Raw genomic sequence first — 14,085 nt, 5'->3', positions numbered from 1 at the left:
CGGGGAAGTGTTAGGAATATTACTTTGACTATATAAAGGTGTATTGCTTTTTTTGTTTTTGTTTTTTTGAGACAGGGTTTCTCTGTGTAGTTTTGGTGCCTGTCCTGGATCTCACTCTGTAGACCAGGCTGGCCTTAAACTCACAGAGATCCGCCAGACTCTGCCTCCTGAGTGCTAGGATTAAAGGTGTGTGCCACCACTGCCCGGCGTATTGAATTTTTTTTTTTTTTTTTGCTGCAGGTTTTTTTTCCTCCATAAAAACTAGTGTTTATCATGAAAAGAATGGAATTGGGGTGTGGCTCAGTGGTGGAGCACTTGCTTAGCACACAGGAGCCCAGCAGCATATACATACACCCTAATGTGATGAGGTGGTGGTGCTGATGACAAAGGGTCCCAGAGCAGGGCACGCTGGCACACACTGGTCGTCCTAGAACTCTGGAGGCTGAAGCAGGAGGATCTTCAGGTCAGGCCAGCTTGGGCTACAGAGTGAGATCCTGTCTCAAAAAGCTAAAGTAGCTGGGTGGTGGTGGCGGTGGTGGTGGCGGCGGCGGCGGCGGCGGCGGCGGCGGCGGCGGCGCACGCCTTTAATTCCAGCACTTGGGAGGCAGAGGCAGGAGGATCTCTATGACTTCAAGGCCAGCCAAGTCTACAGAGGAAGTTCCAGGACAACCAAGGTTACACAGAGAAACCCTGTCTTCAACGCCCCCCCCCCCAAAAAAACCCTCAAAAAAGCTAAAATAAAAAACTACAAACAAACAACAACAAAAAGTAACAAATTAACAGTTCAACCATCATATGATGGTTCATAAAGGCTCTTCTCTCCTAAAGGCCCTGTCTCCTGAGTTTGCCTAGTATGCCTACTGTCTTAGTTTGGGTTTTTATTGCTGTGAAGAGACATCATGACCAGGCAACTGTTATAAGGAAAACATTTAATGGGGTGGCTCTCTTACCGTTCAGAGGCTCAGTCTATTATGATCATGAAGGGGAGCATGGCAGCGTGCAAGCAGATGTGTGGCTGGAGCTGAGACTGCTACATCTTGCAGACAACAGGAAGTCCACTGACTGTCACACTGAGGGAAGCTGGAGCAAAAGAGACCTCAAAGCCTGTCCCCACAGTGACACACTTCCTCCAACACGGCCACACCTCCTGATAGTGCCATTCCCTTTGGTTGTTTTATCTTCCCAACAGTGGCTGCACCTTTATCTACTGCTATTTCAGCCAGCAATTGCGACTCTGCAGGTTCTAGCCTGGTTCTCTGGCAGCGGCCTGGCTGCTCAGGCTGCAGCCTGGTCAGAATTCTTTTCCAGAAGGCACTGGCTCTGTTGCTGCCACTAAAGGTAGCTTTAACAAAATCTCTATCGTGTGATTGAACACCCTTTGGGGGCCATTTTCTTTCAAACCATTGCACCTACACACAGATGTCAGAATTCTCAGGTGCTTCAATTCTGTGTTTGTTTGTGCTTGGGGGCAAAGGCTGGGTGTTGGATCTTCTGCCTTTCTTTTCTTTTTTTAAAAATAGGGTCTCATGTAGTCTAGGCTGGCTTTGAACTCAGTATGTAGCCAAGGATAATGACATGATTCTCCTGCCTGAGCCTCCCAAATGCTGTGATCACAGGTGTGGACTACCACACCAGGTATTTACGGTGCTAGAATCCAGTTTTTTTATGCTTACTACCAACTGAGTTGCAATGTCATCTAAAGAATTAGTTGTAGTATAGATTAAGCACAGGCATTAGGAGAGAGCCTGAGAAATCATTACACATTAGTGTGCATATGGGCTTCTCAAGAGAGAGTTACCGAGTATTGGCTCTTTTTATTTCTAGTACCTGTGAACACTTCTGAGAAACAGTAGGTAGTCAATGAATAATACTGTACAGAATGGCTAGAATTTAATTTCCATTTTCATGTGTTTACTAAATAAATAGTCCCTAAATGTGACTGCGGTGCTCTGAAAATAGGGAGAGATTTAATTCAAGAATAAAATCTCTGTGTGGTACACACTTGTAATCTCAGCACTGGGAGGGAGGCAGGAGGACCTGAAACAGAATTGGCTACATAGAAAGTTCAAGGCAGCCGGGCGGTGGTGGCGCACGCCTTTAATCCCAGCACTCGGGAGGCATTTGCAGGTGGATCTTTGTGAGTTCGAGGCCAGCCTGGTCTACAGCGCGAGATCCAGGAAAGGCACAAAGCTACACAGAGAAACCCTGTCTCGAAAAACCAAGAAAAAAAAAAAGTTCGAGGCTACTTTGAACTACATGAGGCCTTGTCTAGAAAACAAAACAAACAACAAACCCTTAAATATACAAACATGTAAATAGATTTATTTAAAAAAGAAGGGAACCTAGTGGGGTATGTGGGGCGAGTGAGAAGGGGTTAGGAGTGCACGTGACTAAACCGCAACGTTAACATATTAACTATGTAAAACCACAAGAAAAGATATTCCATTAAAAATAAAGAACACGGACTACGGATTTTCCGGTAAACAGCAAGGTAACTTGGACACGGGTCCAAGGTAACTGGGACACGGGCTTCAACCCTTTCTGCCTGGAGCCCGCCCCCATCGACAGGCTCAGGTCCTTCTACTTTGGTCTGACCTGGAGAGCGAGAGCGAGCGCTCTTGGGAGAAACTTGGGCCAGCGGCGGTCGATTAGTCAGGCCTCAGAAAGATGGCGTCCTCGGAGCAGGCAGAGCAGCCGAACCAGGTGAGGGGAGTGGGACTGCCCCGCCGCGACTGGCAGGGGTCGGGGCTGCAGCGGCGCTCGGCGCGCGGCTGGCAGTGAGCCGGCGACCCCGAGTCCTTGAAGCGGGAGACCCCGACCTCGTTTTTCCCCTGGGCCCCGCCCCTCTCCGGGTCCTCCCCGCCCGGCTCCTACCCCGGTGATCCCTCTCTCACCACATTCCGGAGTTGGGGTCTCAGCCGCGGCCTCAGGTTCCCGCTTCCCGCCCGGCGGCCCCTGGGAGCCGGCTGGACTTCGTCGGGGAGGACGGCGGGCCCCGGCTAGCTCCTCAGCCCACAGACGTGAGGGCCCTGCTGGAGGAGAGGTGGGGAAGGCTCGTTGGTACCCGGCTGTCCCCTGTGGGGAGGGGCATGACGACTTCCACTCCCTCTGCCTCAGCCCCTCAAGTGCCAGCATCTTGGTCTTCAGTCATCTTGGGGGCTTCCCTTCCCAAGTTGGAGGGCCGTTCCGAGGACTTCTCCCCTCGCAGTGCGTTAGTAGAGAGTGGACGGACTGTAAATAGCAGACGCCACCGAGCTTTTCTCTGAGGATCCAACCCTCGCTTCTCTGGGTTTGGTTTTCTTGGCCAAGGATTCCCCCCAGAGTTCGTCTCCTGCAGATTGAACCAAATCCTGCTTCAGTTACGGGCCAGGGTTGACGCTTGGGCTTCTGCGGTGGGGAAGTAGTGATGAGGAGGCCTCTGAAGTGGGATGAGGAAAGAAGCTAAGAGACAGCCCTTTTATTGCTTGTATGCTGTTATGTAGAAGACAAGCTATGCTTACTTTCAAACGTTGTTTATTTCTGTGTATATGCACGAGCCATGGTGCTGGTGGAAGTCAGAGGGCAACTTTGCAGATGGAGCCTTTACCTGCTGAGCCATCCCTTTGGCCACTGAGTAGTGTTTAGTATCTAACTCTTGTCTACCCTTTGTAAAGTGCAGAAGTGGGTTGCAAGGTTTTGCAACTGCCCTAAATCATGTGCACCACTGAGCCTTGATTTCAGCCCACACTATGTGTGACTACACTAGTTGGCCATCTATGTTTAAATTTAATTAGGATAGACCCAAGAAGAAAAAAAAAATTAGCCTGGGAATCTCATCATCATTCATCTCTCACCTCCTTGAAGCACCTGTAAGAGTTTTCAGCCACTTGTCAATATTTCACTTCCTTCCTAGGCAGAGGACTACCACTTAATATTTCTTACTGTCTTTCTCCTCATGATAAGTTAATTAGAGGAATCACACTTAAAGGAGTTGGACACTTAGATCAGCCTCTGTTAGTGAATGAGTAACTCAGGATGATGTGTGTGCTGTAAGACAGCAGAAACAATTAGGAACGATCCTGGGCTTCTCACTGCCCAGGGTTCTGGACTCCCGGAGTGTCTGAAAGAGGGATTCTCCCTTTTCTTGTCTTACTCTCCCTAGTTTGCTAAACTGCACCAGTGCCTCAGTGCCTGAATTTTTCTGAACTGTTTAGGAATGGAATTGAAATGTGTCCACAGTTTCTGATTCCTCCAGGACACTTCCAGTTTTATGAAGGGTACTAAAAATCTTCCCACTTGGAACCCTTGGTGTGCTTAAGGGTTCCTTTGTTTCCAGGGGTCACCCTCTTTGTACTTGTGGAAGGGGGCTGAGTTCGTTTGTTCTCTCTCTCTCTCTCTCTCTCTCTCTCTCTCTCTCTCTCTCTCTCTCTCAGACAGGGTTTCTCTGTGTAACAGAACAGCCCTGGCTGTCCTGGAACTCACTGTGTAGACCAGGCTGGCCTTGAGGGGTCTAAGGTCTCAAAGGGTTTGGCTAGCACTTGTTTGGTTTCGGCTCTGCCTCCCCTTTGCCCTCCTTTCTGAAGCTGATAGAGATAGGATTGCATCAGAATGTGCTGGCAGCCTGAGGAGAAAGTTGAACTCTTTGTCATGTTCTGTCACTAACTATAAGCTGCAAATACACACTTGAAATATGTATGTATCCATATCCCAGCACTCAGGAGGCAGAGGCCAGCCTGGGCTGATGCACAGAGAAACCCTGTCTTGAAAAGCCATATATATGTGTGTATGTGTGTATGTGTGTAGTCCAGGCACAACCTTCCTTCCTCAGCTTCCTGAGAGCAGAGATTGTAGGCTTACACCACTCTTCTAGGCTTAAGTACACTTAAGCATTACTTGTTTATCTATTTTTGAGACAGCAATTCATGTAAACCAAAAAGCCTTGAGCTTTACATAGCCAAGGGTGACCTTGAACTTCTGATCCTCCTGCTTCTACCTTACAAGTGAGACTTCATGCATATGCTACCAAGTCATTGGTGATAGAGATTGAAATAGGACCTTGGTATGCTAAGCTGGCATTCTACCAACTGAGCTACATTCCTAGCCTCAATTTTAATTAGAAAATCTTTTAATTAACTAGTTAACTAACTGGTTTTTTTTTTGAGACACAGTCTTACTGTGTAGCCCTTAGTTGGCCTGGAACTCACTATGTAGACCAGGCTGGTTTCAAGCTCCATCTGGCTCTGCAACCTGAGTGCTGAGATTAAAAACATTTGTCACTATGCCCAGCTGTTATATTTTGAGTGTGTACATTTTTGTGTGTGTGTGTGTGTGTGTGTGTGTGTGTAGGCCAGAGGTCAAGCTATCTCAGTAACAGGCCAGAGGTCAATTAGGTATGCTCTTCAGTTGTTCTTTATTTATTTTATATGTATGGGTGTTTTGTCTGTGTATGTCTGTATGTTCTTGGCGCCTGCTGCAGGTGCTAGAAGTGTGCTTCTCAGCCCCCCGGAACTGGAATTACAGTCTGTTGTGAGGCTCCAGGTGGAGGCTGGGAATCAAGCCTGCGTCCTCTGGAAGAGCAGCTAATGCTCTTAACTGCCAAGTCATCTCCTTTAGCCTCATATTCTCTACCTTATTTACTGACTTTTCTACCTTATTTTTTGAGGCAGGGCCTCTCACTGAACCTTGACTATAAGGATTTGGCTAGACTGGCCGGCCTGTGAGCCCCAGCAAGCCTCCTGTCTTTGCATCTCTGGTGCTGGGATTATAGGCGTGTGTCTTTGTTCAAATTTTATGTGGGTTCCTGGGGTTGAACTCAGGTTCTCATGCTTCCGCAGCAAACACCTTACTTGTTGAACCATCTCTTCAGTACCCTTCAATGTATTTAACACATTTTCCCCTCAAATATTATTGTGTGAGTGAGTGTGTGTGTATGATGTATGTGTGAGTTCGGGCAAAAGTATGCCACAGTGTTTGTGTGGAGGTCATAGGACAACTCTGTGGAGTTGGTTCTCTCCTTCACCTTTATGTGAGTTCTGGAATCAATGTCAAGTTATCAGTCTCATGTGACAAGTGCTGTTATCTTCTAGGATGTATAGACAGCTCTAAGACCATTTGTTCTCTTTCTTTTCTTTTTTTAAGGCAGATTTACTATTTTTTTTTTTTTAATGTGTCTGTGTGTGGGTATGCACACAGGAGTGTAGGTGGCTTCAGGGTCCAGAAGAAGCTGTATCCTCTGGAGCTAGAGTTACAGTTGTGAGCTGCTAGACATGGGTGCTGGAAACTGAACTCTGTTTTTTTTTCTTGTTTGTTTGTTTTTTGTTTTTTGTTTTTTGTTTTTTGTTTTTTGTTTTTTTTTTTTTTTTGGTTTTTCGAGACAGGGTTTCTCTGTGTAGCTTTGCGCCTTTCCTGGAACTCACTTGGTAGTCCAGGCTGGCCTCGAACTCACAGAGATCCGCCTGGCTCTGCCTCCCGAGTGCTGGGATTAAAGGCGTGCGCCACCACCGCCCGGCTTGTTTTTTGTTTTTTGAGGCAGGGTTTCTCTGTGTAGTTTTGGTGCCTGTCCTGGATCTCGTTCTGTAGACCAGGCTGGCCTTGAACTCACAGAGCTGGCTCTGCCTCCTGAGTGCTGGGATTAAAGGCATGTCGGGAACTGAACTCTTATGCCTTTATTTTTTATTTTTTATTTTTTATTTTTTTTTTTGAGCATAAATATCTATTTGTAACAAAGGAGTTTGTGTACGGTGTTGGAAATCTACAACTTCTTGTTAAATTCACATTTGCACTTCACCTTTTTATTTTATTTATTTATTTTTTTTGAGACAGGGTTTCTCTGTGTAGCTTTGTGCCTTTTCCTGGATCTCACTCTGTAGACCAGGCTGGCCTCTAACTCACAAAGATCCTCCTGCCTCTGCCTCTGCTCCCGAGTACTGGGATTAAAGGCGTGTGCCACCACTGCCTGGCACACTTCACTTTTTTAAACAAACATTTTATCATCATTATTTTATACAGATATAGATATGTAAATACAACATTGAGTTCAGTGGTCCTTCAGCATTTTCCACTTAAATGTTTTTTTGATAAAAAAGACTAATATTTAATATTTCTTTTTTTTCTTTGTTTTAGGAGCATAAATATTTGTAACAAAGGAGTTTGTATACAGTTTAAAAAAACATTTAAGTGGAAAATGCTGAAGGACCACTGAACTCTTACGCCTTCTTAACCACTGAATCATGTCTCTAGCCCACTCTAAGTGTACATTTTAAGAGAGCCAGTGCTCACTGTGTTTGCCTGACAGTTCTTCATTTGAGCAGAGTGGTACTGAAAAGGCTGTTGGATAATTCCCCAAGCCTGGCTGTATAGTTTACAGACCCAGGGGCTGGACCAATATTTTGTGTCTCTTAGAAAGTTCGTGAGTTAGACTCATGGTATCATCTCTGGGTTTCTAGTGAAGAACCCTCTTTGCCTTTGAGGCAGGGTAAGTGCTAAAGCTCACCTCTGTGGCCTGGTATTCTAGCCAGCAGATACTAGCTGTGAGATCTGACTAGGTTACTTAACTTTATCCTCTATCTGACTCTATAAAGTAGGAAAAGACTAATACTATCTCATAGGGTTGCTCTGAAGATTAAGTGGGTTCATTTATGTAAAATGCTTACTTAGTTTACCCGATAGAAATGTTGTACACTGTTATCCCGTTTAATACATTCTGGACTTGCACTCTTAGATGGGTGGAGGTCTTTCATTACAGCATATGCTGTATGATTTTTGTATGTTGACCACTACTCTATTGAAGTTTTTTTCTTTGTTTTGAAGTAATTTCTCTTGATAATTGAAAAGATGCCACAAATGCCTGTGACAAGTGCCCCTGTTTATGCTAGCAGATTCTACTGTTTTTTTCATGATGGCAAAGTATAATTTTATAATTCAGAGAGTTGTTGGAATTCCATTTTTTGCTTCATATTCTGAGGCAGGAGGATATTGAGTTCTACACCAGTCTGATGCTTGCTACCAAGACTGAAGATCTGGGTTCAGTTCCTGGAACCCATGTGATGGAAGGAGAGAACCAATTCCTGCAAACTGTTGTCTGACTCCTACCCCCCCCATGCACCCCTGCATAAATAAATAAATGTAACAACACCACACATTTAAAAACTTTAAGTCTGAGCTACCTAGAAAGACTGTTAGGTAAGTGGTATAGCATTCACCCAGAACATGCTGGCTCTGGGCTCTAGCCCTCACACTGTAGGAGTCATACGGCAGGACTCAGGGACCTAACTGGCTTGTCAGGCCTGGAGGCATCTCACAGGCTCCTGAGGCGATTGTTCATAGATGGTTCCTATCTTGAGTTTTCAGATTTGTTCTCACATGTTTAGATGAAGTTAAATATTTCTTGTGAGTCTACCATCCAAGCAGCACTGTGTTCTCAGTGACTTGTATCTGGAGTCACTGGCACAGTCTTTTTATTGTTGGGGATAAGTTTGGTTGCTTTTTTAAGGTAGTGACTGTCCTATCTCTATGTAAGGTAATTTTCTCCTTCCTTCCTTCCTTCCTTCTTTTTTTTTTTTTTGGTTTTTTGAGACAGGGTTTCTCTGTGTAACAGCCCAGGCTGTCCTGGAACTCACTCTGTAGATCAGGCTGGTCTTGAACTCAGAGACCTGCCTTGCTCTGCCTCCTGAGTGCTGGGATTAAAGGTGTGCACCACCACTGCCTGGCTGTAAGGTCATTTTCTAAGTGAGTGGCTTTCTTTGTAATTTTGCTAGTGTTGCTTTAGATTCAATAGCTCAGTGTTTGACGAAGTCCTTCGTCCTCTGAACTTTACCGCAGAGTCCACTAAGTGTGTGGTGGTTATTTAATGAGTTTGAGGACTGTGGTGTACCTGTGTAACTACCACCAGGGCCAAGAGCAAAACAGTTCTCTGTCCCTCAGTGTTCTGTTATTTCCTGTGAACCTCTCTGCTCTGGCTTCTGTCTCTATAGGTAATTTTAGTCTTTCCTGTAATTTCACACGAATGAGTTTATAACCTATTTTTTTTTAGGCTTTTCTTGGTCATAATGTTTGTGAAATTTGCCATCTTCTTTACCTGTAAAATTCATTACTTTAAAAAATGCATTGATTTATTTATTTGTATGTGGTGTGTATTTGTACACATGTGCCATGGCACATGCAGAGATCAGAGGACAACTTGTGGGTGTTGGTTCTCTCCTTCTACCCTCTGGGTTCTTGGATTGAATTAATGTGTATGTGTGGGTGTATCTGTGTGTGAGTATGCTGTTTGTGTGTGTGCACCTCTAGAGGCCAGGAAAGGGTGTTGGACCCCTGGAATTAGAGTTCCAGGTGGTAGTGAGCTGCTGCCAGCTACTCCAGTCCTCAGGAGGAGGAAAAAGCTCTCCCAACTTGTGCAGCATCTCTCCAGCCCCTGCTGGAGCTCTTCATCTCTTCTTTGTGTGTGCTGGATGCATGCACGCACATGTGCACACTTATAGTTCTGAATATACATGTACATGCCTATATGCGCATGTGGAGGCCAGAGAAAGGCATCAGCGTTCTGCTTTGTTGCCCTGTCATTCACCCTTGAGCCAAGGTCTCTCACTGAACCTGGAGCTTGCTGGTGTTTCTTGTTTTGTTTTGAGCTAGGCTGGCTGGCTAGTAAGTCCCAGTGAGTCTCCTGTCTCTGCACACACCCAGTTCTAGGTCCAAGTTACAGTTCCATGTTTGACTTTTACATTGGCGTTGGAGATCCATCCTCATGCTGTGTAGCAGGTGCTCTTGCCCCCAAACTGTCTTCCTCAGCCAAGTCCTCAGCTAGTCTTAAAAAATGTATTGCTGGGTATGGTGGTGCAACAAACAAATGTTCCAAGTTTGCTCCTTTGTGCCTTTATATTGATTTTTATTAAGTTTTTAATATGAGGATAGTATAGGCTTTGCTGCCAATTTTTAGTCCAGCCTTGGATCTCCTAGTAACTTGTGTGTCTATATGTGTGTTCATGTGTGTGCCTGCTTGTGTGTGTGGAGACCAGAGGTTGATATCAGATGTTTTCCTCTGTTGCTCTCCACTTTTGTTGTTTTGTTTCTGTTTGCTTGTTTGTTTTGAGACAGGGCCTTTCTATGTAGCTCTTGCTATCCTGGAACTACCTCTATAGACTATAGACCAGGCTGTCCTTGAACTCACACCTTGCCTGCACCTCCCGAGTGCTGGGATTAAAGGCAAATGCCACATGTCTGGCTCTCCTTTTATTTTTTGGGAACAGGGCTATTGAACCTAAAGCTCACTGATCTGACTAGACTAGCTGGCTGGTGAACTCCAAGAATCCCGGGCCACTTGTCCTTGTGCTGGTCTCATAGAGAGATGCACTGCCTCACCTGGCTTTTTACCGGGTGTCTGGGGGCGGAGTTTGGGTCTTCATGCTTGCACAACGAGTGCTTTAATGACTGAGCCATCTCTTCAGCCTCTTGTGGTAAATTTTATAGCTCTAAGTCAGGTACAATAGCTCATGCCTAAAATCTCAGAATATAGGAGGCTGAGGCAGGAGGATTGTATGAATTGAAGGCCAACCTGGGCTACAGAGTCTCACCCCTCTCCACCTACCACTCCCGTCCTCACACCCCAGAAATAAAGTATCCTTTTAAAAAATCCTACATAAAAGCTTGCTGGAGTTACAGGGATTGAGTGTAGCCCACAGGTCAGTTGGGGAGAGAACAGTCATTTTCATTACGACCTTCCCATTTAAGCATGTCTACACCTACTCAGATCTTTTTGTTTTTCTCAGTAGTGTCTTATAGTTTTAAGTGTGTATGTCACAGTATTTATAAGTTTTATTTTTGGTTTTTGACACAAGCCTCCCTACGTAGCCCATGCTTGTTGTGGAATATTTGTTTAACTATGCAAAGATGTGTTGCGTTTGTTTAATTATGTAAAGATGTGTTGCTGTTGTACCTTGCCTGCCTAAGGCACCTGATTGGTTTAATAAAAAGATGACCTGCCAATAGTGAGGGAGGAGGCATAGGCGGGACTTCAGGCAAGGAGAGGAAGGAGGAGGAATTTAGGCTTGGGGAAGAAAGAAAAAGAGACAGCAGGGAGAACCAGGGGCTGGCTAACCAGCCAGCCAGACATGGAGGAAGCAGGAAAGTAGGACATATAGAACGCAAGAAAGGTAAAAAGCCCTGAGAGAAAATGTAGATGAAGAGAAACAGGTTCAATTAAGTTCAAAGAGCTAATAGGACAGGCCAAAGCTAAGACTGAGCATTCATAATTAATAACAAATCTCTGTGTTTTTACTTGGGAACTGATTGGTGACCCAAAGAAAAGCCCAATCAACACACATGCTGGCCTTAGACTCATTCCTGTCATGCTTTTACTTCCCAAGTGCTAGGATTGCAGGCATGTGCCACCACATCCAGCTCTCATTTCTTTCTAATTGTTTAATGCTAGTGTATAAAATGAAATTATGGGTTTGTGTATTGGGCATGTGTCTGCAATCTTGTTAGACCTGGTTTTCATTTTGGTAGCATTTTGTAGATTCCTCATGGTTTCGATAGATGATAGTATCATCTGCAAATAAAGGCAGCTTTGCTTTTGTTCTTCCAGTTTTTAAACTTCCTTCTTCCCCTCCTTCTCTTCCTCCTCCCTCCTCTTCCTCCTCCCTCCCAGCTGCTCTTCCTCACCACTCTGTCCAACTCCTTTTATTTTTTGTTTTATTGTATTATCTAGAACTTTAAGAATGATGCTCAAAGCGATAGTGAGCATGAACATTCTTTCCTGTTGCTGATCTGGAGGGATTGCATGTAGTCTTCCACACTCAGGTGTGATGTTAGCTGTAGGGTTTTTGTAGAGGTTCCCTTTATCAAGGTGAGGAAACTCATATTTGATTTTTTTTTTTTTAGCTTGCTGAGTTTTTGTTGTTGTTTTTTTTTTTTTTTCGGTTTTTCGAGACAGGGTTTCTCTGTGTAGCTTTGCGCCTTTCCTGGATCTCGCTCTGTAGACCAGGCTGGCCTCGAACTCACAAAGATCCACCTGCCTCTGCCTCCCGAGTGCTGGGATTAAAGGCGTGCGCCACCACCGCCCGGCAGTTGTTGTTATTATTATTATTATTATTATTATTATTATTATTATTATTTTTATATTTAGACAGGGTCTCTCTACATAGTCCTGGCTCTCCTGGAACTTACTATGTAGATCAGGCTGGCCTCACACTCACAAAGGTCCACCTGCCTCTGCCTCCCAGAGAATGCTAGGATTAAAGGTGTTCACCGTTATGGCTGGCTGGTTGAGTTACTGTTTTGAGATAGAGTCTCGATATGTAGACCAGGATGGCCTTAAACTTTTAGCAATCCTCCTGTCTCTGCCTGCTGAGTGCTGGGATTATAGGTGTTTCTGTGCCACCACACCAGGATGGCTTGTTTCTAAGAGACATGGTCTTGCTTCCTTGCTGGGGCTGACCTCAAACTCCTGGCCTCAAGGCGTCATGCCTTAGTAGCTTGATGGCTAGGACCACAGGCAGATCACTACTTCTTGTCTTTGTATTTCATTCTCAAAATATTGTTTGTGGGGCTGGAGCACTTGTTGCTCTTCCAGAGGACCTGGGTTTGGGTCTCAGAACCTACAGAACCCACATGGTGACTCACAACTGTTTGTAACTCCTATTGATCTGATGCCCTCTTCTGCTCCTCGATCTTCCATGCATATGGGGCACATAAACTCACAGAAGCACACACACACCCTCACGATAAATAGATAAAAATTTAAAAATAATTATGTATTTTGTGGTTGGAGTGATAGCTCAGTGCTTGAGGGCACTTGCTGCTCTTTTAGAGTACCCGGGTTTGGTTCCCGGCACACACATGACAGTTTACAACTGTTTAAAACTCCGGTTTCAGGAGATCCAACACTTTCTGGGCCTCTGCAGGCACTACAAACGGTATACACAAATGTTGACAAAACACTCATACACATAAAAATTTAAAGAAAATTTCAAAATCTAATTGTGGGGCTGGGGAGATGACTCAGAAGTTAAAAACACTGGGTGCTCTTTCAGAGGACCTGGCTTTGGTTCCCAGTACACATGGCAGCTCATAACCATCTATTACTCCAGTTCCAGGGGATCTGACATCTCTTCTGATCTCCTTGGGGACCAGGCACCCTTGTGATGCACATACATACATGTAGGTGAAACACTTATACATATAAAATAAAAAATAAATATAAAAAATTATAAATAAATAAAAATCTTTAAAAATGTATGTAACTTTTGAATGATGTGTTGTTGGTTGCTTTTTACTCTTTTTCATTCTTTTCTCTTTTGGGGGCCCGCCACTCAGCTCCCAAATTAACACACATGGAGTCTTATTATTACTTATGAATGCCTGACCTTATCTTGGCTTATTTCTAGACAGCTTTTCTTAAATTATCTCGTCTATCATTTGCCTCTGGACTTTTGTCTTTCTCTACTCTATATACCTTTCTTTACTCTTACTCTGGCTGGCTGTTTGACTGTGTAGCTGGGTGGCTGGCCCCCGATGTCCTCTTCCTTTTCTCATTCCTCGATCCTCTCTTCCTTCCCGGTCCCTCTTTTCTCCCCCTTTCCCTTCTATTTATTCTCCCTGCCTGCCAGCCCCGCCTGTCCTTTCTCCTGCCTCGCTATTGGCCGTTCAGTTCTCTATTAAATTATCAGGTGTTTTACACAGGCACAGTAACACAGCTTCACAGAGCTAAACAAATGCAACATAAAAGAATGCAACACATCTTTGCATCATTAAACAAATGGTCCACAGCATAAACAAATGTAACACACTTTAAAATAATATCCTACAACAAAGATGTCCTTTGCTCTTTTTGGTATCTACTGATAGCTGATCTTTTTGTTTTCTTTTCTTCCTTTGTTCTGTTAATTAGTTTTATTTTGTTATTTCATTTATTTGATATATTTTCTTGGTAATGATTTATATAGTATTACCCCCTTTTATATGTTACTGGGTTTGATATGTTCATATTTATTTATCTTGGGTTTTTTTTTTTTTTTTTGAGACAGGGTCTCTCTATGTGACAGCCCTGGCTGTCCTGGAACTCACTCTGTAGACCAGGCTGGCCTTGAACTCACAGAGATCCACCTGCCT

General features: G+C 44.5%; 1 protein-coding gene across 2 annotated transcripts in view; it reads left to right on the top strand.

The window, feature by feature from the left end:
* Nucleotides 1–2,523: 2,523 nt before the first annotated feature.
* Pex14 (peroxisomal biogenesis factor 14) overlaps nucleotides 2,524–14,085 on the top strand; it is a 152,624-nt gene continuing 141,062 nt past the window's right edge. The window contains exon 1 of one of the 2 annotated variants that reach the window (XM_052717454.1): nucleotides 2,524–2,703. In XM_052717454.1, coding sequence (XP_052573414.1) covers nucleotides 2,668–2,703 — 36 coding nt within the window. In that variant the 5' untranslated portion in view covers nucleotides 2,524–2,667. The remainder of the gene's footprint in view (nucleotides 2,704–14,085) is intronic. The other variant, XM_052717453.1, reaches the window with a different exon arrangement.

The sequence above is a fragment of the Peromyscus californicus genome, unplaced genomic scaffold, assembly GCF_007827085.1.
Source record: "Peromyscus californicus insignis strain IS unplaced genomic scaffold, ASM782708v3 Scaffold_5__1_contigs__length_169319896, whole genome shotgun sequence".
Classification (NCBI taxonomy): domain Eukaryota; kingdom Metazoa; phylum Chordata; class Mammalia; order Rodentia; family Cricetidae; genus Peromyscus; species Peromyscus californicus.
This window is presented reverse-complemented; position numbering and strand designations above follow the sequence as displayed.